Source organism: Dioscorea cayenensis, chromosome 7 (assembly GCF_009730915.1).
Source record: "Dioscorea cayenensis subsp. rotundata cultivar TDr96_F1 chromosome 7, TDr96_F1_v2_PseudoChromosome.rev07_lg8_w22 25.fasta, whole genome shotgun sequence".
Lineage (NCBI taxonomy): Eukaryota > Viridiplantae > Streptophyta > Magnoliopsida > Dioscoreales > Dioscoreaceae > Dioscorea > Dioscorea cayenensis.
Genome location: NC_052477.1, coordinates 27670274 through 27696605, shown reverse-complemented (window position 1 = coordinate 27696605; position 26332 = coordinate 27670274). Strand labels below are relative to the sequence as shown.

Below are 26332 nucleotides of genomic sequence, written 5' to 3'. Positions count from 1 at the left end.
TGAATAGAATTTCAGAAAGTTAATAACAATGAATGTACATATTGCCCATAAACCATATGCAAAAGAAGAAGGGCAGACATCAAATCCTTACAATATAGAAGGTGCCTTCAAGAATACACGCGCAAGCGATACACGTTGCTTTTCTCCACCACTCAACTGTAAGAATGTCAAGTGACTACTTGTCACACAATATAACATCCATCAAGAACAATTGAGCCCTTATGCAATCAAGGTGCAGACAGATAGTAGGACAAAATTTTAATCATCAGACAGTTGAAGTAGCTATTAGATGAATATCAGAAAAAGATCTCTAACCTTTAAACCTCGCTCTCCTACAATAGTAGAATACTTTTCAGGGAAGTTCATGATTGTGTCATGAATAGCTGCACGTTTGGCAGCATCAAAGACCTAATCGTATCGATTTGTTTTTAAGAAAAAAAAAAAACTTAATAAAAAGCATACATAATTGTTTATTAACACTTTTGTAACGCATGAATTAAAATAATGTTCACCAACCTCCTCTTCTGTTGCTGATAACCGACCATAACGTATATTGTGGAAAATAGTATCGTTGAAAAGAACCTGCAAAATTGTTGATTGCAAAAGTCAACCATCCATCAAGCTGAACAAATCATACTTCAGAAAGTGGGCATGTTTGGAACAATAGATGCACACTGGCAAAAAAGATACTATAAAGTGCACACCACAGATTATTATTGGTTGTGTTGTTACACATGAATAGTTGCAACAGTCTCTTGCATTGCCAGGTGTACACTAAATTTTCAATCTATTAAAATACTAGGCACAAAGCTAAGGATATCTCCTTGTATTTCAAGCATGCCACATTCACAGCATCCACTATAGATCATACTATTGAATCAAACATTTGAATTTGCAAATGTACATTGGCATGCAAATTCATAGATCTCATCCAGTTAGTTGGGTCTTGGTCCTTGGAGTTTATAACAGGATCATATCATGATTTTTCATTTCAAAAATTGTCTGGGATTGGATATATTGAACAAAATATTATCAGCACGAAAGATGGAATACCATTAAGAGAATGAACTGTATGAAGTAGCTCATGGAAACTTACAGTGTCTTGAGGCACAACACCAATACACTTCCGCAGACTCTCCAAAGTTACAAGTTGAATATTTTGACCATCAATTTTTATCTGTGAAAGTAAGTTTGATAAACTCTGAACATGGGGAGAATATATCAAACTCCAAAGCTGGTACACAAGAACGCTACTAGCTATTTGGTGATTAAATAACTTAGTGGACTTGAAATCACAAGATATCAGTAAATCAACAGAAACATAAAAACAAAAAAGATAACTTCATGATGTTAGGAAAACTCCATTAAATAATTCAGTACGTATTTGACATCCATCTTTCATCCAAGATCCAGAAAATTAAAAAAAAAAAAAAAAAAAAAAAAATGGCCATAGATTATCAAGACAATTATGAAAGTTAGCTATTAACTGGTTTAACTGATCATAGTATCTAATGGTTAATGTTTAAGTTACTGCATGAGGGAAATCAATGCCGAAGAATTCCTAAATTTTGGGTGCAATAGTTATTGAATGAGATGAAGATGTAATAAGACTTATGCTGAGTTAACTGAAAAATTAACTTACCACATTTAGTGAGAACCAACGATCTTTTGTTAGAATAATTGATATAACAGCTAGACCAAACCCTATAAAGACATCAGCTATGGAGCACAGTGACATATACGAAGTTTGTATAAACTATCACTAGCATACATCTATGAAGGCACTCTTTGCTACTTGCAATCAAGCATCCTCAACAAAATTAGTTTGGGTCCTTATAATCTTAAAAAAAGGGCCTATTTATGAAACAACCATATAAGGTATGGCAGCAAGTTGTTTGTCAGGTTTAACAGATAATCAGTCAAAGTTAGCTATTTAATGGTTGATACTTATGGTGAGCACGACTAAAATCCAACAGAGATACAACCTCAATCGGTCCCTAAACTACAAAAAAATGCTCATATGGTCCTCTGGCCTCGAGTGATTAATGGTGCACCAGTTAGTTGTTTTAATAGATTATTTTAGTTTTCAATTTAGTTGATGTGTCATGGAAGAATCAAAATGAACATATTTGTGTCATTCAGGGACAAAAGTGAACATTTTCTTGTAGTTTAATGACCAAAATGAGCATTAGATAGTTCAGGGTCCAATTTAGATACTTCATCTAACATTAACACTTAATAGATGTTGGGTAATGGATCATTAAATATTTTATATTACTATCTTATTTTAAGTTGTTTTGTGTAATTGTTTATGCTGTGCAACTAGTATGAGGAAGGGAATGAAGCAATTCAAGTTCGGTCTATTTATTCAAGTTTGGTGAACCAATAGACCAAAAGCGAATTAGTTATAATGTTGGGTTTGCGAGGAGATGAGAAGAATAGAGAAAATAAAAGAACAGTAACTTAAAAAAAAAAAATATGATGTCATGTGCAAAACTCAAGTAAAATAAACAAACTGATGGGTTAGTGATTCTTACATTTCCAGAATCAGAGTCAAAAAATCTGTAGAGCAATCTTAGTATGGTTGACTTGCCTGCACATTTTCAAAAAGTGATGAATTAAAAACTTTCAAATGATACAAGTGAACAGTCAAAATAGTGACTTTGGAGTCAGAAACATTTACATCATAGTCAAAAAGCCAAGATATAACATCAATCATGCAGAATGATTACATCATATGACAGTAAACAATGCAACAAAATAACAGATACTAGAAGACTTCAACACAAGGGGAAAAAAAAGAAATACATCACAATGGAATAAGATAGATTACTTACCACTGCCACTGCTCCCAACAATAGCAATGCTTTTTCCTGCTGGAACAACAAAAGAAACCCCATCAAGAATCTTTCTCTCCTTTACATATCTGAAAATTGGAGAAACAATACTTACAAATATGTATTTGACTCAGAGCATTAAACTTAAAAGGCAATAATTCCTAACACAAATTGACAATCACGCGCAGGTTGAACAGTATGCATCAATGCTTAAGCTTGAGCACTCTAAACTATTTGGCCAGAAGGCATCAATGGTGAAGATGAATGTAAGGAAAAGATGAGCTTATGATGGAAACTCCATCTTGAAGCAGGCATGATGTCTGATGTAAATGAAGGACCTGGAGGGCTTGTTCCAAACATTTCAATATTCAGTGTATTTCTTTCAGAATCAAGTCTAGGAGATCTGTAAAGCTCCCCACACTGTTATATGAGGTAGCATATTTGTTGCTGTTTCGTCAGTATGATTTGCATGAGACAGTTATTATCCCTCAGATCGAACACAAGAACAAGTGTTTCATATATTCATTGCATTGTCCCAGAGTTGAAAACATTTGAGGAAGACCGTCACAGTTTTCAAGGAATTATTTGCTTCTTATTTGGGAATTTTAAAGATTGCGCCATCATGCAGGTAGAATATATATATATATGAGTAATATGTCCAGATCATGATGTTGAAGAAACATGTGCTGATATGTAAATATAAAAAAGTTCATGAATCAGTGTTTTACCCAAAATGCACATTGTCGAACTCAATGGTACCTCCAGCTAACAGTAAAGGTTTTGCATTCTCGTCTCTGATTTCAGCTTTCTCCTGTAAACACCATGGCAGACAAAAGTAAGAGATTCATGGATCAGAAAGAAATTCAAAAACCATCAATAAATGATTAGCACCCTAATGTTCTTTGTAGCACACAATAATCTTAATGTCAGCTTAAAGTAAAGAATCCACATGGGAAAAACTCAAGAATTATTCCTATTAATTCACCAGATATTTGTCAATTTAGAGAATCTGGTGAAAAATGAATGTAAATGTTTTGAACTTGAGCAGAACACCTAAATTTGATTCTATTCCATAGATCTAACCGTCTGAAACTTCAAGAGAACATATAAAAAGTTAACAGTTCTCAAGTTAACTGTGTTTTAACCCACATAAGCTTTAAAAAAGTTCAAGTTACATCCATACCAAAATTAAAAACTTATTCTAAAAACAGTGGCATACAGTTAAATAAAAGGTGAATTGTTCCCATTTTGAATTAATCAAGATCGCTTAGTACACATGCTTCCCATGACATAGACCTAGGTGGTAAAACTAATGTTCTTCAGTTCTTGTATTGCATGTGGTTTGGTTGATATCCAATATTTAACATAGATTATGTATTTCCATCCCATATTGTAAGGTTTAAAGTGATCACACATGATGCAGATATGTTTTAGTACATTCTCATCTTTCTCACAATGAATTTGTCTGCAATGCCCAATGTGAATATATTAGCATTGTGTAAACCTCCCTTGATGCCCATTAAGTTCAATCAAACAGATTGAAACACATGGCAAATGCATGCAGATATATATAGTAACATTAAATTAAGCGGCATTTACCTTCACGACATGCAATGAACAAGATCAATTATAATAAAACTCTGTCCTTTGTTTAATCAAACAGATGAAACATGCATCATAATAGCATGGAGAGATATATTAGCATTGTGTAGACTTCCCTGATACCCTTTAAGTTCAATCAAACAAATAGACGGCATATGCATGCAGAGCTATATTAACATTGTGTAGGCCTCTCCCTTGATGCCCTAATGAACACTTATCCAACTCTTAACACAGACACAGGAGGGTTCAAGTGTCAAACATTGAGAAGAAAGGGAAACATGATTTGAGGAAAATGCTTAACTGACACAGGTTATTCAATTTCAATTATCATTTCTTTCAAAAACAGAAAAACAAAACAAAACCAGAGTGGAGAAGAATACATGGTCATATCATGCAGTTATAAATTATAACATCATATAAGACAACTAAATCTAATTCATAGAAAAACAACAGCAAGGATATTACACAATCATGAAGTAAACGCACAGTTAGAAGGTAATGTTTGAAATATTAATGATAAAATTGCTCCTCAAACTAAGGGCAATAGCAAGTGATGTTTTTTAATATCTAACGCCTCAGATCTTGGTCACAGATTGGGAAAAATGTGCGATAAACATTACTAAAATATAGACAGTAGTCCTCAACAAAGCATCAGGGTTAGACCTTCACATCTATGAAATATATGTGCACCATCATGCTCCAATTTGTCAGTGTAGCAATGGCTAGCACTTTATTTAGGTAAATGCTAATGCAGAACTGACTTATACAGACTGAAATAATTGATCTAATGTTGTTTGGCAAATAACCAGTCCTTATGAAAGAGTCTAATAACAATAAAAGCCGAATTACTAATTCATAGAAAATTCAAAGAAATAGACAATAAATACCTCGCACATTTGAGGTTATCCTGTATGGCAGATAGTCAATCAGACTTCTTGAAAGATTCATAATGATAAAAGCCAAATTACTAATTCTGAAAGATCAAAGAAATAGACAACAAATGTCTCACAAAACTGATATTATGCTGTATGGCAGATACTTCAATCAGTCTTCATAAAAGAGTCTAACAATGATGAAAGCTGAATTACTAATCAATAGAAAGCTCAAAAAAATAGACCAAAAAGGCTTAAATCAATTGGCCTTATGTTGTACAGCAGACACTTAATCAGTACTCATAGAAAGCTCAAAGAAACAGAAACCAAATACCTCGAGCAACTGAAACATGGCCTTCATATCAATAAGGCTTTGTCTAGTTTCCCGATACACACTTCCTAGGAAGTTGAGAGGCAGAGACAGCTGGAAGAGAAGCCCATTCACCATAACCTACACAATTAAAATGATACTTCATGCTCAGGAACTCCACAGAGAATAGCGCTTAATAAGGAAAAACAGATGCAATTAAAAAACATGTCTACTGACTTTGCTGAGAAATCACTCTCCATAAGACACTATGAAGAGTGAAGGTATTATTTGATTGCATAATGCCACATTAAACTGTCATATCAATATATATATATATACATAAACCATATCATGATGGAAATCAATATAATTTGTAATTTTGTATGTCCAACCAAGGCCAAGCCATACCTTGCCTAGCAGGTTAGCACTTGTCCAAAAACCTCAAAAATCAACATCATCTAGGAAGATTAGAATCTGATACAGCAATAGCGGAAATCAATACAAGTTAGAATTTCATGTATTTAACCAAGATCTAGATGCTTTGCCCAACAGGGTAACCCTAACCCAAAAAATTACAAGCATGATTCAGGACGACTAGAATCTGATATGACATGCTGGAAATCAATACAAGTTGGAATTTCGTTTACTTAACCAAGATGAAGTATGATCTTCCTAACAGGCTAACACCGATCCCAAAACAATAGTAGTAAGCACAATTCAGGAAGACTAGAATCTGATATAGCGTACTGGAAATCAATACAAGTTGGAATTCCATGTACACTTGACCAAGATGAGGGATGCTTGCCTAACAGGCTAACACCTATTCAAAAACATTATACATAAGCATGATTCAGGAAGACTACAATCTGATATAACATAATGGAAATCAATACAAGTTTGTGATCAGCACAAGTAGAATTATATTTGAAGAGAGCAGAGAAAGTGTCTGGTACCATATAGGTATTCTTATGAAGTATGTCGATTAGGGCTTAGTACATGGTGTTTATCAAAAAGGGTAAAACAGTAATTTTTCCATGTTGTTAGTCTAATACCCAAATGACACCTGTTGGCACCTATGTTAACCCTCCTTAGTCCCAATTAACAAGGTTAGCCTTGGTGAAGTTTAAACTTTTTTTATGTTTGATTGTTATTTGGGTTATCTTAGTACCAAGACAATACTTAATCAAACACAGCCATAGTAATCTACAAAGACCTAAAAACTTAATTCAAAAAATTTCCAGTAAACAAGAATCAGGAGATAGGAATCAGTACGCAAAGGGATGATGTAATTATATCCAAGATCAAGTAAATGGCTTGTCTAACACTAAATCTAATAGACTAAAATATTCAAAGTAAACATAATTCAGAAAGATTAGAATAATTACAAGGACCTTCACTCTTAGCAAGCCACTTTCTCAAAGGAAACAAGCCAAGCTAAATTATTCCTGACCGCAGGCTATAAAGAACTATATTCTTAAATGCCAATTGATGTGATTAAGGCCAGAAATGTATGGTCAACCCTTCCAATGAAAATTAGACCACACAATGCCCTTAAATTGCACAGAGCAACCATACTTAAAGAAAACTAGGAAAAAAGTAAATTACCAAATCACCAACTGTCATGGCACCCTTCATAATTCCATGAGAACACAATACCATGGCCGATGACAAAGCTGTGCTAAATATCACATTCTGACCAAAGTTCAGAAAAGCAAGGCTACTTTGAGTTTTCAGTGCTGCATCCTCATACTCTGCATGAACCCCATGGTAGATGATGATTAGTAATAAATAAATGAAATGAAATATCTCCAATTTAGCTTTAAAAGAAAATTTGAAAAACCAAACAACAGAATGGTATTGACAATTGAAGTTAAAGATGCCCAATTAAGCTTTTAAAAAGATTGAGAATCCAGATGACAGAATCCTGAGTATTCAAGGAACTAGCATTATGAAAACAGAAGAGTAACCTGGCAAAGAACGTCAAGCTTCACATCTGTCTTATTTGAACATGCAAATCTAAACTTTTGCATGACAAGGAAAAAATAATAGCAAACACCCAATATAAGCACTACTTAGTGCTTATAGAGATCTCTGTTTAACTTACTCTTTAAATATTTGTCATACTTTGAGACTTCAAAGGACTCATTGTTAAAATATTTGACCGTCTGAAAATCACAAAAAAAATAAAATAACATAAATAAACAGATGAAACACACTCATTAGTTAATTGATTCCATTGAAAGATAATAGCATTAGGACAATAGAAACAAACTGATTCACACAATCTGACCTCATAATTTAAAAGAGAATCAATTGACTTTGAACTAGCATCATTGTCAGCTTTGTTCATGGCCTGCCTAAACTTAGTCCGCCACTGGCATGAAGAAAGAAAGCTTTATAACGAAGTTCATATTAGTGATGGAGCCAGGGCAACCATAAGCATTCAATAATGGAAAACCCTCACAGCTGATAAACTGAAATGGTTCAAAAACAAATTCCATTATGTGTGACATAATACTCATAGATATAGTTTACCTGTGTGACAATAAGAGTAAATGCAATATATAAAGAAACAGATAGTGAAGTGATCCATGCAAAAGTTGCACCAAACTTGTATGCAAGAATTCCTGAGACCATAGCAATCTGAAAAAAGAGGTAAACAATAAAAGCATGTGAGACAATTCTAGACAATTCTAGATGTATTATTAAGCAATAACCAAGTTTGAGAATGAGTGAAAAAGCTTTGTTATATAGCCCTCAGAACACTATCAACTTTAGAAAGTCAAAGATGGCACAAGTTTGAGAATACTTAAGTGAAAATCTTTTGTAAAAAGAAATATACCTCCAAAATGGTGGGCACCACATTGAATACCATAGATGAAAGGATAAAGTTTATTGCCCGGCTTCCCCGATCAATTATGCGATTCAACGCGCCAGTTTGTCGGCTAGAAATACAGTAAACAATGAAGCAATAAGAATATCTTTATGATATTAGCAAAGAAATCAAATCACTGTGAAAACTTTGGCAGTTTGACATTGCAATAAGTCTGTTACGTAATATTAAAATGGACGCATTCAAAATGTAAATAGACACACCATCTCAGGCCAAAGAGGAATTAATTAAGATGTTAAGCAACACGGAGCATAATAACAAGAGTCAAGCCATGATAAAAAGGTTTATGTTTAGGGGCAGGAAGAAGTAGAAAACAACCATTGATAACAAGGATGGAAGTTGCAAGAGAAATTTGTATACAGATCCAAGCCCCATAAGTTGGAAACATGGACTCCAATTCCTCTTCCAACATTTTAAGTTCAAAGTATATATTTATAGCCCTGAATTTGTTTTGCATTGGAAGAATGATTTTGAGGATGGAAACAAAGCCCTTCTGACTAAGAAGATTACATTATACCTCAATATCCTGCATGTAATCACTAATTTTCTCAATCTAGTTGTGTGGACTTGGCTTGACAGTATATTTGGAATCGTATTAATTTTTTAGGAACTTCATTCACCCTGATTTAGCAACTAAAAATCCAAATTTTAGACTTCAATATCCTGCAAGCGATCCAAAAATCACAAATAAATCATATAGAAATGCTACAGCCACACATGACACCCCAAGATCAGTTGCATAAAATTTACATAATAAAAAAAATGATGCAGCTCCTTAATAATACCTCAAATGGAATCGAAGATCAAGGTCAAGCAAGTGGGAAAATACCTGCAAAAAGATAATGCTTGTAGGTAATTAGTAGTTATCATAAATGAAAATAAAGTTAATAGATTCTCTGATTGTATCTGTATCAGATATTGATATAATATATATAGATGGACTAATCATCCATCAGCATTTCTATCTACTAAAGAAAAGGGAGAATATATAGAGGAGGATCACTAGTTATATATGACTAACTAGTGCACAAGATTATAAACAGCACTTTCAACTTTATTCAAGGTTCAATAACATGTTGGTGTAAGTGAATGATCATGATTGAGAAGTTATCACTGACAAGAAGTAGAAATAAGACTAAATTTTGCTTTTCAAAGTATCATCTACCATAATATGTTATACAGAAATGAAATATATACATCACAATAAAAGCCTAAAATGCACTAGCCTTAATTAATAGGAAAACAACCACAGCAATCCAAGAAAGAGTTCCTCAATGTCCCTCTTTGTTGCAAATTTCTTTATAAGGCAAATAGATAATCGATTCAAAAGCACATTCCTGTAGCATCCTTGCACCAAGAAGGATGGCAATTTAGTTTCAGAAGGATCAAACTTTTTGTACCTGACCAAATCAAACTGGCAAGAGGCCATAATGGGCAAATCACTGATTAGGACTTGTGCATGAATCTAGGAACATTAATGCAGCCCTAAGTTCCTGATTCGATTCCCTAAACAACATGGTCATATAGTCGCATCACCACAATAGTAAGTGAGGACCGGATAGCATTGTTTCAGGCAAAATGAACTCATCAGGTAAGCCACATTTGCATCAAAATAAAGATAGGACAAAGAAAAAACAATAGAAAATCCACAGTTGACTACCAAAAGTTGCTACCATATACCTTTAATGGTACCATTCTATCACCTCCATACTAAACATTTTGGAGACAAAACCACCTACATTTAGTGGCAGTCAATCTTCAAGGAAGAAAACGTGGGAAACAATAAGGTAAACTCATCATATTTTGGAATCAACCAATAAGATGATGTTGCATTGGTTATTCCCATCAAGGTGCAAAGCTTTCAAAATTAAATTATCCTAATTATGGTATACTACTTTGGAAATAAAGATAGCAACTCTTCTAGTGCTAGGTTTGCCGCTCAATAATGTAATTTTATAAGTCGGATGACAGAGCATATATAGCACATAACTGTCATAACAAATAAAATCAAACCAGTAAAGGATAACACACAACAAGAAGATTAAGAGAATCCTATAGCGAAAGAGTGAGTGGAAGGCATTGATGGTTGAGTAACACCCAAAGTTGGAAACATGAGTATTAAATCTATAAAACAAGTAAAAAAAAGCTTACCTTCCTTGAAACACTGCGAATGGCTCTTAATGCAACTTTTGAAAACACAGCATTCCGTAACTCTGCCAAATAATCACAGCCAAACTTAAAGATAATTATACACAAAAAAAGGAGTTAGAGAAGTAAGTGTGTATGCATAATTTGGCGCAAAAGAAAAGCTACCATTGCAGGCTGCTGCTCCAGTTCTGGCTATTCCATATCCAACAAGGACAGCAATCGGACTTACAAAGAGTGCCAGTAACATAGAGTTGGTATCGGCAAATGATGATAATGTGCTACCAGATCCAGTTATTGCTGAAAGCCAATCCACGGCAAGCTTGAATAAGAAGGGCACTTGAACATTTATGACCTATTATTCATTTATAGAGCAGCGTAAGAAATACTACAGATGAAACTTACGCATTCAAAGTGAAGGAGAATAGTTACTGAACCCACAGTGAATCAAACTTGTTCTACATCCATCGAAAAAACGATGGCATCTAACAAATGTAGCCCAATTGAGGGGTGGTTCTTTTGTAACATTACACTCCTTGAAAACTCAGAAATAGTTACAAAATTAGATTTCTACACATTATCATTAAAAATATTTTCAACACTAAAACACTAAATAGATATATAAACAAAATTAACAAAGACAAAATAGTTTAATCACAAAATATTCAGATATGGAATACATTCTAAATAGTTAGAATTCTGTTTTTAAACATGCACAAGCAATTCAAAAGAAATATCAAATGCTAAATGGAGAGAAAGGAACAACAAGTAGTAGAGGTTAACTCTCCTCTGTTTCGTTCTTTTATTGAATAAAGCAAGGCATAAACAAATTGCGCATGAGGTTGGCATGTCTATGGAACAATTGTGCAAAGGAAACCAACACAAAAAAAGCAACAATGACAAATAAAATAATATTCAACCCAAAAATATCATCTAATAAGTCATCGATTTGTAATGGCAATCCCCATAAATGAGAAAAAAAGTTGGGGAAAAACCAGCATCAGGAACTTATAGACTGTTGAGGCTTTGATTAAATATCACCTGAGACTGCTGCTTAATTTAGAGTCAATGTAATAGTGACCAGGTCACGAGCTCAAATATTCAAGCAGTCCAATTTGACAGTAAGTGAAATACTAACTAACAAGTATACGAAATCTTTCAAATGGAATATGAACCTTACTTTTGCACCAACAAGAAGAGCAAATGCAAGCAACACTCTATATCGGAATTCGGGGTTGTCCTTCAGCCACAAGTACTTTGCAAGAGTACTTAGAATCTTCATGTCTGTAATCTGCTCATCAGCAGACAGATTCTTGCCTGGTTCATTTTGGACTTGTTTCGTGGTTCCACCAACTGGCCGGGCTGCCGTCACATCACTCGCAGATGTTGAGAATAATGCATTTCCATTCAAAAATTTCTGTATGGAGGAAGAAAACATCCATCTTTTTTTGGGTTCAAACTCGTTAGGAACTACAGACTATATTCATACAATCTACACAAGGATAAGCTACAACAACCAAAACAAATACTGCCAACAAAATCTACGTCTATAAACTATGCCAAAAGTCATGAATTTTTTTATTTAAAAAAAAAAACCACATTTTCTGTTTCTCCTATTTAGTTGCAGATAATTCTCCAAAAAGCAAAAAAGAAAAACAATGTACATGATCTAATAAACACCATGAACAATATATAATATAAGCAAACCCTTTCAAGAAAAGGAACAAACTCCATCAAACTTCTCATACCGAATCTCTGGAGGTGTTCCCTCCGATAGACGGTGACGAATCCGATAGAAAACCACCAAATCGCCTGAAACAGCCACCATCTCTCAGAATCACACCCACCCGACTCCGATTCAACAACGGGAATCCTCCACCAAGAACAGGAACAGGCTTTCGGCCACAAATCGAGAAGACCCGAAAAGAGCGAACCCTGTTCTCCCACAGTTCCCCGCGAGAAAAACAAACACCCCGGCAATAGTGGAAGAGCCTGCCAGTGACAAGACACCTAGAGACAGTGGTCCGCATGATGACAGAGGCTGCTTGAGATCGAGAGAAGAAGAGAATGAAGGAACCCTAGACAAGACTAGAAGAAGCGAGATGGTGAGGCCGAGGAGGCGGAGGAGGAGGAGGGGCGGTGTGAAGGATTTCGAAAGGAATGGATTTGGAGAAGAAGGAGAGACGGTGGAGGCGGGATTGGACCACGCTTGATTCTGATGGTGAAGTCCCACGCGCCCCGTAACGGGCCGTTTTATAGTTGTTTACCGTTGTTTATTTTTGGAAAGAAATCTGACGGAATATTTTTACCGTTACGGCTGATTGCCAGTAATTTTTTTTTTTTTATAAAAATATCAAACTATTACAATTTTTTTTTAATTGAACAAAAACTTCAATTTGAAATTAAAATAGTTATCTGATTTCAATTTAATTTTACCATGTGATTACTTGAGAAATTCTGATTTATTTTTTTTAATAATATAGACATCAAAAATTCTTTGTCAATATATGCATGATACACTGTTCGTCACTCAATTGATAATTTTATCTCGCATTCTGACAGAAAATTCTAATATGGAATCATAAAAAATAGACCAAAATCTCTCGAATAACCACTCAATGAAATAAAATTAAAATTAAATAATTATTTTGATTTAAATTGAAATCGGATCACAAAATAAATTATTTTTTAAATTAAATTTGGAGTAGATATGATTTGTTTGGGAAGGGTAACAGCGTGATGATGTATTTCCAACGGGTTAATATAACTTTTTGGTAACTAAATTTGATGGAAATGCATTTTAACGAGTAATTTCTGGGAACTAAATTTGGAGTAAATATGATTTTAGTACATACTAGTTCCAGGTCTACATTTCACTTTCCAGCCAATTTTGCAAAAGGGGGCCCCATTTCGCATGGTAAATATTGAGTGCGGAAAAGTCCTTCAATTTTAATAAAATATACAAAACAGCCACATATTTTTATCTTCAAAGCCCCTTTATTTATACCAAATTACGTAAAGATAATTGCCATACCTTCAGCGGAAGAACACTTGCAGTTCACAAAATTATATGGTCCCACGGTAGATTTTGCACATTTTATAAAAGCACCCATACTTCACAAAATTACAAAGTCCGTGGGGCATATTTTTCGGATAAAAAAAAATCCCTTTATTTCTGAAAATTCTACAAAATCATCCCTACCTATTTTAACACATTTTGCATAAAAACAAGACAGTTTTTCCTAACAAGCAACTTGAAATTTTTGAACAAATTGGCCTTTCTCTAACATGTTGCAAAAACATATCCAAAAAGGATCCAATTGTCCGAGAAACACAGCTAGAGCCATACGGTTTTGCTCATTTTGCAGGCTGATGATTTCAGTTATATCTGCAAAGAGGTCATACATTTCACAAATTGTTACCGATGAGAAGCAGCCATTGATGAGGTCTGGAGTCTGCAATGGCAGAAACCGAAGAGAAGAAAATAAATGTACACAAATTCACAGATGAGCTGCTTCACGCAGTTAAAAGTCGCAACGATCATTAGCATGCTCCTTTCAGATTAAGACCTCTCAATTAGAGAAGCAGATACATGACCAATAGCTTGGTGAATCAATCTGTTCCTGTACAAAATAATAGAGCATGAAATTCAATTTTGATCATGTTTATGCTTCGAAGATGATTGATGATGCTGGTAAAAAGAAGCAAGAAATTTACCAATCTTCTAAGAATGAAGTTGTTTAAAAGAGCAAGTCCATGTACAGAACAATCCAACCACTCATGGAGAATATGGCAAAAATATGGACCCAAAAGAGGATAGAAGCAGCTTCCTTTCCGCAGCCCCTTAAGTTGGCAACCGCCCCTGTGCACCAATTTCAAGGATAAAGAAAATTTGAGAAAAATAAAATTTTTACCAGTCCATAGGTGGATGGAAAGTAAAACTTCAAAATTGAAGAAACAAGACACAGGACCAACAATCCCTCAGGCAAAAGTAACCCATTCTTACACTGGTCATGTAATATATATTTATATTTATATATATATATATATGGCCTTGCAATACATAATCTAGACTCTGACAAATTTTTTTATTATTAGTACAAGAATATGGTATCTTCACATGGCATTCTTTTCGACCTAGCACTGAAGGATATGCACTGTGAGTAGTAGCTGATTTTTTTATGGAAAGGGAAAAACAACATCATGAAATGGAAACAACTCATACCAGAAAGCACAGAAGTGGGCATGGTATGTTGAAGCAAGAGGACAAATTTAAACATTTTGTCACCCTTCGGGATAAACCCAAGCTTATCAGCCAAAGTAACTATACCAAGCCCAGCTGGAGGAATTAAAAGCAACCGTGCGGATATTATTGCAGCAGTTGTTCGAAAACCAAGTCTTGAACTCCCTACACCAGGTCCTGTTAACAATAGTAACAAAAGTCAGTTATAAATTAATTCTGTACATCATAGCAGAGGCTTCAAAATAACATTTCCACTACAGATGATATATTGCAAGCCTCTGATGGCCTCCGTTTAAGGATAACTTTCCATGGATAACACATAACAATGTCAAAAGTCCAAAAAACTAAATATAGCTTGATATTTCATAGTTAAAGGTCAGCAAATACTTGAACCATAATCTTCTTGGGTAGTTTGTTAGCCTTCTTTCTCAATCCATTGTGACCAAGAAGGTCATTAACTAGAGTCTAGAATCACTTTCAAAAGTAGATCAGATCTATTACAATCCTATATGAGTTGACTGATAATTTGTTTCCAGTCCATTTGATCTTCGTATGTTGCATAAAGCTTACTATACTTGTGCAAAAGCAAACATAAACCAAATAATGAAATTCTATTTTTGTTTTCTTATACGGCTAAAGCTTAGAAGAGAAGAGAATGAAAAGTATGTGGTCTCATTTGTGACACTGCAACTGCTGTGAATTAATTCATCCATAAATATTTACAAGGCAAAAAAACTAATAATAATTGCAAGGGCCAGAAAGCATTTAGTGACATTCCTACCATCAACAAGATTACCACCCAACGCAAGTAAAATGCAAGGAATCATCGCCTCCCTGACAACAAAAATTGCTACATTAGAAGAAACATTTGAGGACTGCACAATGCAGTTACTTTAAAGAACTAGACATTCACAATATACAAGAATAAAAGAGCAAACGACTACATAAATGATTTACATCATACAAAAACAAAGATAATGAGGCAACATACCCAAGCATGAGACAGCTGTCAGTAAAAAAGAATAATGGAGCATTGTCTGTAAGGATGAAGTTCTTTAGAAAAGGTATGGAACCAATAACAATAGCCAGGATCTGCAACAACCATAAAAAAACAAATTAATGGCATACAAGGAGGTTAGATTAACCAATTCTTCAATACTGAGTTCCCACATCATTGTAGTCTTAGGATCAATTGTCAGGAAATAGTTCAATAGCTATAGTCCTGAACAACCACAGAAATGACAAGAATTGGTAAAGCTGCAGACTGTTCAACATCTACACAAGTAACCATCATGGTGAATGTTACACTGATTTTCAATACCAGGTCAGCATATACAACAGCATTGACCATTAAATAAATTGAAAGAAACCACGAAAGAACATAACCCGCAATAAAAATATATATGAATGAAAATCAATCCTTGTGGGGCATTTGGTAGGGGATAAAAATATGGGGTTTAAAAGAATCTTTTTCAAATAATGTGTTAGTGGGAAAAATTTTATTTGAGCTAACCAAAGTTTTACTTTTTTTATTAAAGTTCGACTTAATTAATACTAATAAAATATAAACATTTTAAAATTAATATTTTAAATTTCTAAATAATAATAAATATTTATTAATACTAATATTTTTAAAGTCAATTATATGGTGTGTAGGTGCATTCTAAATTCTTGGATAGTCCTGTGAAACCAACAAAAATTTGAATTTCTAGTTTTATTCTTCGCTCCACTAACCTCACTATTTTGGCAACTAAAACAAAATGCACACTAGCATTTTAGGCAATAGATTCATTATTAAAGAGAAACACAATTTATATAATGGAAAATCTCCCAATGCAACATCATGCCTCTTGCATGTGAAAGCATAAGTGAAGTCATTAAATAGCAAGTTATTAATCAGTGATGAACAATGACTTCTAGCTTTTAAATTAAGATTAGCGCCCATCAGTTCAAGCACGGAGTTACAAACATAAGGATTAATGGAAGGCATCCATTTGAGGCATTCACAGCATTCACAACATTCCCAGATCAAGACAAATTATGATCCACAGTCCTAATTATACACAGGGCATGCTAGTACCATACTACTTAATCAAAATGATTTTATCCTTAACACGCATATACTTACTGAGGCAATTATAGGGGCCTGAAAAATTTGCTTAATCTTGAATTTCTCTGCGAGATAACATAGATAGCCAATTATCTGCATCAAAAAGAACAAGAATGACAAAAATCCTTAAACAAATTAAACCGTCAGAGACAATTAACAACAAAAAAAATCAAAATAATTTTCTCTGAAAGCAGTTAAGAATCTAACATACTCCGAAAAGAAAATTTCAACCAAAGACAAGTTCTTAAAGCACAAATTTGCAATTTAATTGTGTCCTGAAAGATTTTTGTTTAATACCACGTATACTAACATTCCCTATTATTTGAGAGATGATCTCACGGACACGGTTCCATGGTAGTTACCATAGAACTGAGATGTGGCTCATCCTCACCCATTTGATTGCCTCAATTTAATGACTTCTAGAACAAAGAGAAACACTCTTTGAAATAATTAACAACCTATGCCTATAATATATTAAACAAGCACTAAAACTTATACCCCATGACTAAGAATGAGCCACGTCTCGGTTCTGTGGTAATTTCCACGGAACCGAGTCCATTGGATTATTATTGATGCTTATTTTCTCAGATTAGAGAAAAGAAAAAATAGAAAGAGGGCCAAAAGATAAATTTTGAAACTTCATTGTTGTGAAGGATTTCATTTAAAAATCTAAGAAATAAAACACACTTCAATTAGAAATGCCTTTTTTCTGTTCTACACTCTTTTAGATATTAAAATCGTTAAATTATCATAATAACGTTCATATGCTATATTTAACTATGTAACAGGGTCCACCTTATGCAACCACTTTCCTATTTGCTCTTTCATGATCTCAAAACTAGACTCTTAACACAAGAGACTGTATATTTGTTAGTAACAATTCAGTTTTTTTAAGGTACTGCCAGAAAAATAGTGACAGTGTGCAACTGTTCTGGTATAAAATCATGATCGTGTCAAATTGTCAATATCAAATATAACACAGGGCATGTTAGCTTTTACTTATTAACCAAAAACATAATAAGTGAAAGACTTAGATTATACTTTTGCACTTTTGGAAGTGTCTAGCTCAATCGTTTGAGGCTCTTCGGTTAGCAAGGGCAACAATTGCTCAGGAGCAGAAACATTAACAGGGTTCTTAGTTGGAAGGCTTTCTTCTTTGTCAATGCCATCATAGGTTCGTCCTGGTGGAGGAGCCAGCATATGAAACACATAGGTGTACAGAACAATAGCACCAACCTGCAAGACACATAGATTTGGCAGGAAATTAACTCTTTCAAACAAGTTGAAAATCTCTCAAAAAGCAATTCAATTGATATAGCTGAGCAAGAATACCAGAACCACAAGCCACTTGAATAAAGATAAAATGATATATTGATCATTAATGTGGCAAAATAACTTGAACATTATAAAGCATTGGAGGTCAGACAAACCAAAAAAAAGGGTGCAAAAAGGAGAGATGTGTTGGGTACTTTTGTTACTTTCATCAATAATATTCTAAATAAGAGCTGAAGGTCTTTTCTCAAGCTTTTCTACTCAGCCTAAATTTATAGGAAGAAATTCGTTTTTTTATTATTTTTTATTTTTACAAAAAAAATCCACAAGAGGGCCCAAACACCAACCAAACAAATTGAAATACCCAATAAAGAACCCAAATGGAAGCAACTTGCCCACTACAGAGGAACTTGTGAAATGCTAATGCAGCTGAAATAGTGTGATCTGCTACTATAGACCTTCAAGAAGTTAAGCAGCTTTGAAGGCAAAGAATTCTTCCAAAAGATGAAAGACTCAAGGAGGCAAAATAAACAAACAAGATCTCACAATCACAAACGAGAAAGTTGTGGCAAATGGTTTGTAGGCCTTTTCTTGCCAATAAAGCACAGTTATCTATACCAAGCCTTATCACCTATTCTCTATTAACAAGTCCAAGGGAATTTTAGGATGTTGCTCCTCAGTCACAAAAGCTTAAATTGAAAAACCGCAATAGGACTTCTTATGACTGAGGGACAGGGTTATCGATTATCCAAATTGTACAATAGATGATTAAGAAATTGGATGGCAAAGAATTAAAATCCTTACATCACATACCTATCAAGTAGCTCAATTGTCTGAATTTTAAGTGAAATATTTTTGTTTACTCCACATCATGCAGAAAATAGCAAACATAACACAAAAAAGGAAATATCATGTATATGCATTGTGCAAAAGAGCTAAAAAGAGTCAGAACCTACCCACTGACCAAATGAAATATAGGCATTGCCATCTTGGTTACACTGTCTGGAGTCACCAAATGGGTTGGTTTTATCACGGCATAGAGCTGCTATTAAGACAAGAGGTATATTTCCAATGTTCCCTGCAAAAATTTAACAAGTCATGCACCAACAAACATATGGCATACACATAGATGTGTGTGCATTTGGAGTGATAAAACAGCTACATTCATGAAAATGCTTGCAGCTGTGTGCACACATTTGGAATTATAAAAGGGCTAATGTCAGTACATTTGGATTCATAAAAGAGCCACATTCAAGAAACAAAATAGCTCCGCATGTGCGTGCACGCATGCACATGTGCATTTGGAGTGATAGAAGCCATACTTTGAACATGTATGGATAATTTGGAGCAATAAAAGAGCTATATTGCATAAATCAATGTAATTATGAGTGACTAGAATGAAGAGACCTTGCAAGAAGAAAGCATTTCCTCTCAATTTTTCATCAGTTGATTCTTAAAGAAAATTTACGTGCTACCAAAAGTTATAACTTCATCTTCAAAATTACTTTACCAAAAAAAGAAAATTCATTCCTCAGTCTTTTCATCAAAAGGGTGAAGCCTTAACCCTAATGTGGTAAAATTAGCATTAACAGAGGTACTATTAGGGGATAAATTAGTTTAAAGGTGCTGTGATCAACCAAGCTTCACACACTTAAGCCACAATTAGGCATTATTTGATGCAGTTAAAACCACTTGAACACAAAATAGTCTCGATTAGACATTTGATTCTATCCAACTATTTAAATAACCATAAACACTAATAAGGATCATTTTCGTCATTCAAACAAATCAAACCAAAAATGAGATGGTAACACAATTAAGGGAAGCAAGTCTTCACATAGAATTGAGGATTTCATTTATTTGGATCAAGTAGCTCTATAAGCATGTACCCTGTGCATTATATACCCAATAAAAAATTATTCATGTAATTAAATAAGATAAATGTTTTGGAAACCTCCATCATTTTAATAATTTTGATAATCTTAACTTCAAACGTTTATCTTTCATGTGACATTCTAAACAAGCTACTGAAATAAGATGTGCACAAAACAAGTGCAACTGAATCCCTGAAACTTGAGCAATGATAAAGTACATCCAATTTAAATTAGAAATAGACTCGCATGGGGAGAAACCATGATCAGAGAAATGACATAAAAATTGTTGTCAACAAGGGGAGACAATTTAGCATAACTGAAAAGCAATGATCAAGTAGAACATCACAGCTTTTGAAGCTTACCGATTCCAATATGTATGATGGTGAATTTGAAATATGGATAAGGAGGTTTGATAATACACGCAACGATGAGACCAATTAATGAGCCTGATATTGTGGCCAGAATGACATTGACAGGAATAAACCACCTGCATATGATTAGACGTTACTTGCAAGTCGTTTCTGTATTTTGTTTTTTAACTTAAATTAGGAAAAACATCTCTTCTTGCATATGCATTAATATTTTATGCTAAATCATATCCTAAAAAAGACATGTGAATGTCACTTGCGGCACTGTAAAAAAAAAATTAAGAAAGCAACCATGTTAAGCCACATTACAAAAAATAATACAAAAAAACAACATTACCAGAATCAACTAAGAAACAAGCAGGCTATTTTTCATAAGCATAAGTCCTAAACAATTGACCAAACTAACAATAAGACAACTGGGTGGTTGTGATCATGTAGTACTTTTTACATACAGCTAGTCAAGATTTCCCCTAGACAAAGAAAGTAACAATATCACCAACAAATTAATCCAAAAGAGGCACATATCATAATCAAAATATTAGATCATGTAGTACTCATTAAAAAAATGAAAATTACAATCAAATCATTTGTAGCAGCTTGTAGTTGACTTTCTACAAGGTTCATGCTTATTGAATGCATGCCTAGACATGTTAGAATTAGACCTTTTCAGGAACAGAGAATGCTGCATAAATAATAAATCAAAATGAAACTTAAAAGACAATCCAGAAGAAAATTAAATAATGGAAGTGCTTTGTTACAAATAGAAGTAAGAAACACTCTTACCATTCAAGCAATTTCTCGAAAGTAATTGCTTGACCGAGTTGAGAGAATATCAGGCAAGGCAGTAGAAGGGAAAACACTAGCTGCAACATCCATTAGAAAAATAAGTCCTTACATGATTAGACAATTGGGAAATGAACAGACATAAAAGCAAAGAAAACATGTATGTCATTGCCAACTTAAACAAATATTTTTCTTCTAATCCAATAACCAACTAATATTTTTTTTTTAATGTAGACCACATGTGCATCAAGGCCCACCAGTTATGAATATAATAATTGTAAACAAACTACCAGACTAGTGACAATTCCAAAGACACCCAAACATAATCACCACCCCAAGCTTTTACAGCTTGGAACAAAGAAGAAGAAGAAGAAGAAGAACATATGGAATCCACTACCAGAAAAATTTTGCAACCAAACCAAGTGAAATCCTTTTTGTGCAAAACCTAATACTCACCCCATTAAGTAGCTTCCGTCCATTAGAAGGCAAAATGTTGACATACTTAGACGCCATCAGAAACCCCATGAAACACATAACGAAGACCTTGGCAATTGGCAAGATGGCGAATTTCATCGTAACAAAGATCGACTGCCCTCCTCCACTTACACCATGGCCCTCCATCAAGATCTCCAACACCGACCTTCCCCTTGCACTCATTGCAACTGTACTCCCAAATCCAACACTTCTCAATCTGAATTACCACCAAACCATAAAACCACTAAAAAAAAAAGTTAAAATTATGATTTAAAATCAGAAATTATGATAAGAATCAGAACCTAAATCCACAAAATCAAAAGCTTCAAACTAAAAAAGGGAAAATTTTGTATAACGAAAACGTTGACGCAGATCAAATTATCCGGAAAAAAAAAGAACCAATAATTCAATCCAAATAATTCTAAACATAAACATACGAAAAAAACCACCCATAAATTCCCATCAAAAGAGAGAAAAAATCAAACAACACTGTAAAAACCCCACACATTATAAAACACAAAGAATCAAAACCCAACACCCTCCCCCTAAATCACCTGCAAACGAACCAAACCAGATCTTGATCGAAGTCTCAGAAGAAGAGCAGCCACAAGACGAGATGAGAACCCGGAGATTCCTATGAGAAGAAGAAGCTCTAGCGTTCGTGGAGAGAGGAGGCGAAGGTGAGAGAGATGGTTCTAGTTTGGCAGAGAAGCACGAGATTTGTATGAGATGGGACTTCGTTTTCCTTTCGAAGTTGCTTACAAAATTTAACTAATAATATATTGTTTTATTATTTATATATATATTTATATATATATAAGTTGGTTAAAAATTTATTAAGATGGATGTGAAATACCAATATTGGGCTCCTAAAAGAATTCAAACTTTTTAATTTGATCAATATATATTGCTCATTTATCAATGAAAATTAAGTGACCTTATCAAAAATAGTTGTTTGATAAAAAATAATAATAATAATTTATAAAATAAGTTTTTTAAATAGTTTTTTTAATAACGTGGATGGGTTATTTTTTTCTCGTTTCTATTTAAAAAATATATATATTAGTTTCTCTTTAAACTCTACATTGTTAATTGCTGTTTAGATTTAGGATTTAAGGGATTAAGATTTAAGTTTTAGGATTAGTGTTTAATATTTAATGGTTAGATTTTTAAAATTTTAAATATAGAGTTTTATGGTATTTGTATTTAAAATTTTAGGGCTTCAGTTAGAATTTTATAATTTTAAATTTTTAAAATTTATATATTTATATTGTTTGTTTATAAAGTTTATAAAAAGAATAATGAAGTAAAGAAGGTCGTTTGATTCGTGATAATGACATATTACCACGTAATGAGATTACCATACTAATATGAATAGAAATGTTATATGATTGGGAATATTATGGTAATTTGATATAACCATATTCGGTTGAGAACTCTTATTACCAGGAATAGTTCATTACCGTGTTTAGTTGTCATAGTAATCAATTTTTTAAAATATAAAAAGTTATGAGATTACCATGGTAATCCAAGATAAATATCAAATTTGGTGATAATAGAATTATCAATTTTTTGGCAATATTCTCAAGTTGGTAATGTGATATTACCGTCCAGATTACCATCAACGTAATAATATTTTTAGATTACCACGTAATATATAGTAATCTTTTGACATTACTGCGAACCAAACGGCCTCTAAAATGTTTGAAATAATTATAAATTGAAATTTATTCTGAGATTTTGATTGGCAACAAACAATATCTGAATTATTTGACAGCCCTTCACATACTTGTCCAATTCCTATAATACCAAATTAAAAGATTTGTTTTTCTTTCAAAATTATTGCTTTCACTCAAACGTCTTTCAAATTATTACTTCACTTAAACTAAAAATAGACTCATCTCCTTAATTTACATTCAATTACAAAGCTAATATCTATATATATATATATATGAGGCCTAATATTTTAGGGATGTCCGTAGAGTTGTTACGGACATATATAATAATAATAATAATAATAATAGATTTGGCTCAAAGATAACTTGCGGTATTATTGAATTTAGAAAAAATAGCCTTATATTTATTTAAATAAAAAACTATAATTAAAAAAAAACATTGCCTTAACAATAGTCTGGCATATTGCATAAAAACCATTTGAAAAGGAAAAAAATAAAAGATAGAATGTTAATAAATTTTATTTTAATGCCTTTGATACAAATAATTGGTGTGGATGTATAAAACAGTGAGTTATATTTAATAATAATAAATTATTTATTATAAAAATATTTTGAATATTATTATTTAAAATAATTATAACAATTAGATATTTTATTCTCTTTAATTACTATAATTAAATATTTAAATTAATAATTCATTTTTAATTATAATTTTATATCTTAAATTAATTAACTCATTAATTATTATTTAATATAATAATTATATTATTAATTATTTAAATTAATAATTATTCTAATTAAAAGATAAGCAAGTAATTTACCCTTCATTTTAGGAACTAAGACATAATTAGTAGTTTTTAATATTTTTTGTGTTTGAGATGTCTCTATTCTCGAGTTCGAAATCTCTCACGTATAATATTAAAAAAATAAATAAATACATGCTTATCTTCAATTTATGAAAAAAAAAAACTTACCCTTTCATTCTCTCTCATCCCTCCCATAACCCCTTCATGCCATCATTCTTCTTCCATTGGCCTCCCAATTCAAAATCCAAACACCCTTTTCAAGATTTGCTTGTCTCTTAATATGAATCTCAAGCCATGAATTCAATCTAAGTCGGCTTTTGGGAATCAATGAAGCCATTCTCAAATTCATAAATATTACAATCTTTATTGTCTTTATCAACCACAAATTCTTATAGTTATGGTTCAAACACTATTATCTTTTAAATGAAATATCTTTAACAAATCATATTGGCTCGGTCAAAATTGATTTTCAAAAACTTAATTTAAAGCTGGCCTACTAAATTATTGTATATATATATATATATTTAATTTTATGCATTCTAAATTCAACTTGAATTAAATAAATAGGTTTGGATTAACCAACTTTTTTATTATTTTGATAATCTATGTTCTTCCATCATGCTCAAATATGATTGATTTAACATCTATCATTTTCACTATAAAACAAACAAAATATATGTAAATCCAATTATATCAAATGGTTTTTAGAAAATTTTAAATAAATAATGATGAAACTCACAGGTTTGTATATGCAAAAGCCAAAAAGGACTTCAAAAATATATTTGATAATGTCAAAACTTGCCAATGTAACCTGTGGATAGAGTATGATGCACATGGGAAGAAGAAGAAGAAACAAAATGAACAAATGGCAAAGCTTTTGTCTTGGAAAGCATGAGTTGCAATCAAAGGAATCCTATGTATTATGTCTAAATATTTCAATACATATAAATTTTTTTTAAAAAATTAAATAAATAAACAGGTAATGACAAATTATATATATGCATTTTTTTTTTTGAAATATAAGTTTCTAGTTTGAATATGATTTTTTTTAATAACCAACTTTTAATTGTGGCAATTATTAATGCACATAAACACAACAATGTTATGGTCCATGCTTTTTTAGCATTTATTGTTATGGTCCTGGCTTTTTAGCATTTTTTTTATTTTGTTATTTAGCTTTTTTATGCCACTCAAACTACTAAATTATTATTATTTTTTTTTGGGAAAAAGCATATATATATACATATGCCCATGTAGAAAAGAAAAGGACAATTAGAAAGACAGAGGAGGACAAACTTGTCACCTAGTCTTCAATAATTGAATGGTATAATTATTAATTAATATGAAAAGTTAATGGTAAATATATATTAATTAATATTAAGAGTGTAATCAAGCTCCAGTGAATTCCAACAAAATAATTCCCATTTCTCTCTCAATTAAAATGTTTCATTATATTACAGAATTAAATTAAAAGTAGAGATAATTTTTGTGTTTTTAAATTTATAATTTTAATAACTAAAAATAAGTCATTCCATATATAATGATATATAACCCAAACCGCCAATTTTTTTTTTTATTTATAATCTATGGCTAATATTTAATTGAAATTTGTGGATATACAAATAGTTTTACAAAAATAGGTTTGGTTTATACGCTTTTTGCATGCATGTGTATATATGCAATTTATGCTTATGTTTACAATCTTTTTAGATTCATTATAGAATTGAACAAATAGATTGTGATGAAAATTGATATATTATAGTTGAAGTAAATAAAAGATATAATATAATAAAAACATAAAAATTTGAATTTTATAAATAAAAAATGCTATTTATATAGCAATTTTCACTTCCATAATGTTGAGAAATAAGAGGCCATAATTCAGATATGGGACCCTTTTTAACCAATTATTGAAGCAACCAAAGGTGGTTGCATCTCTACATGAATGAGTCATGGGCATTTAGGGTTGAATAATTCATCAGAATAATTTTGCCATTCCAATAAAATATTACACAATGTAAATCAAAATTATCATTAAAAAAAAAAAAGTGGCAAGCAACTCAGAGG

The 26332-nt window shown here is 32.6% G+C and overlaps 2 protein-coding genes across 6 annotated transcripts; both read right to left on the bottom strand.

The window, feature by feature from the left end:
* Positions 1-87: 87 nt before the first annotated feature.
* On the bottom strand, positions 88-12862 carry LOC120265645 (ABC transporter B family member 25, mitochondrial-like). 3 transcript variants are annotated; one of them, XM_039273595.1, is made up of 18 exons: positions 12408-12862; positions 11840-12076; positions 10828-11014; positions 10666-10727; positions 9300-9343; positions 8464-8566; positions 8157-8264; positions 7912-7995; positions 7726-7786; positions 7227-7372; positions 5646-5762; positions 3566-3648; positions 2838-2926; positions 2538-2593; positions 1097-1177; positions 517-582; positions 316-408; positions 88-156 (listed from the first exon to the last, which is right to left on the bottom strand). In XM_039273595.1, exons 1-18 carry the CDS (start codon positions 12687-12689, stop codon positions 88-90), a joined length of 1968 nt encoding a protein of 655 aa, XP_039129529.1. In that variant the 5' UTR covers positions 12690-12862. The 3 variants fall into 3 exon arrangements, with proteins under 3 accessions (XP_039129529.1, XP_039129530.1, XP_039129532.1); XM_039273596.1 differs by having other exon boundaries at positions 90-218; XM_039273598.1 differs by lacking the exons at positions 88-156; positions 316-408; positions 517-582; positions 1097-1177 and having other exon boundaries at positions 2838-2876.
* An 854-nt stretch (positions 12863-13716) lies between these two features.
* LOC120265462 (protein PIN-LIKES 6-like) lies at positions 13717-22535 on the bottom strand. 3 transcript variants are annotated; one of them, XM_039273382.1, is made up of 12 exons: positions 22338-22535; positions 21766-22027; positions 21310-21389; positions 20521-20645; positions 19241-19362; positions 18054-18248; positions 17031-17105; positions 15894-15994; positions 15684-15736; positions 14885-15079; positions 14377-14521; positions 13717-14282 (listed from the first exon to the last, which is right to left on the bottom strand). In XM_039273382.1, the coding sequence occupies exons 2-11, from the start codon at positions 21964-21966 to the stop codon at positions 14400-14402; spliced, it is 1269 nt and encodes a 422-aa protein (XP_039129316.1). In that variant the 5' UTR covers positions 21967-22027; positions 22338-22535; the 3' UTR covers positions 13717-14282; positions 14377-14399. The 3 variants fall into 3 exon arrangements, with proteins under 3 accessions (XP_039129316.1, XP_039129319.1, XP_039129318.1); XM_039273385.1 differs by having other exon boundaries at positions 13717-14276; XM_039273384.1 differs by having other exon boundaries at positions 21766-22000.
* Positions 22536-26332: the final 3797 nt, after the last annotated feature.

Coding starts and splice junctions, on each gene's coding strand:
- LOC120265645 (XM_039273595.1), bottom strand. CDS start 12,689: ATGCGGACCACTGTCTCTAGGTGTCTTGTCACTGGCAGGCTCTTCCAC. Junction 583..1,096: donor GTGTTGTGCCTCAAGACACT/GTAAGTTTCCAT, acceptor ACAATTTTGCAG/GTTCTTTTCAACGATACTAT. Junction 157..315: donor TAGGAGAGCGAGGTTTAAAG/GTTAGAGATCTT, acceptor ACATTCTTACAG/TTGAGTGGTGGAGAAAAGCA.
- LOC120265462 (XM_039273382.1), bottom strand. CDS start 21,966: ATGAGTGCAAGGGGAAGGTCGGTGTTGGAGATCTTGATGGAGGGCCAT. Junction 17,106..18,053: donor ACACTTCCAAAAGTGCAAAA/GTATAATCTAAG, acceptor TTTTTGATGCAG/ATAATTGGCTATCTATGTTA. Junction 15,080..15,683: donor GGGTGGTAATCTTGTTGATG/GTAGGAATGTCA, acceptor TATTGTTAACAG/GACCTGGTGTAGGGAGTTCA.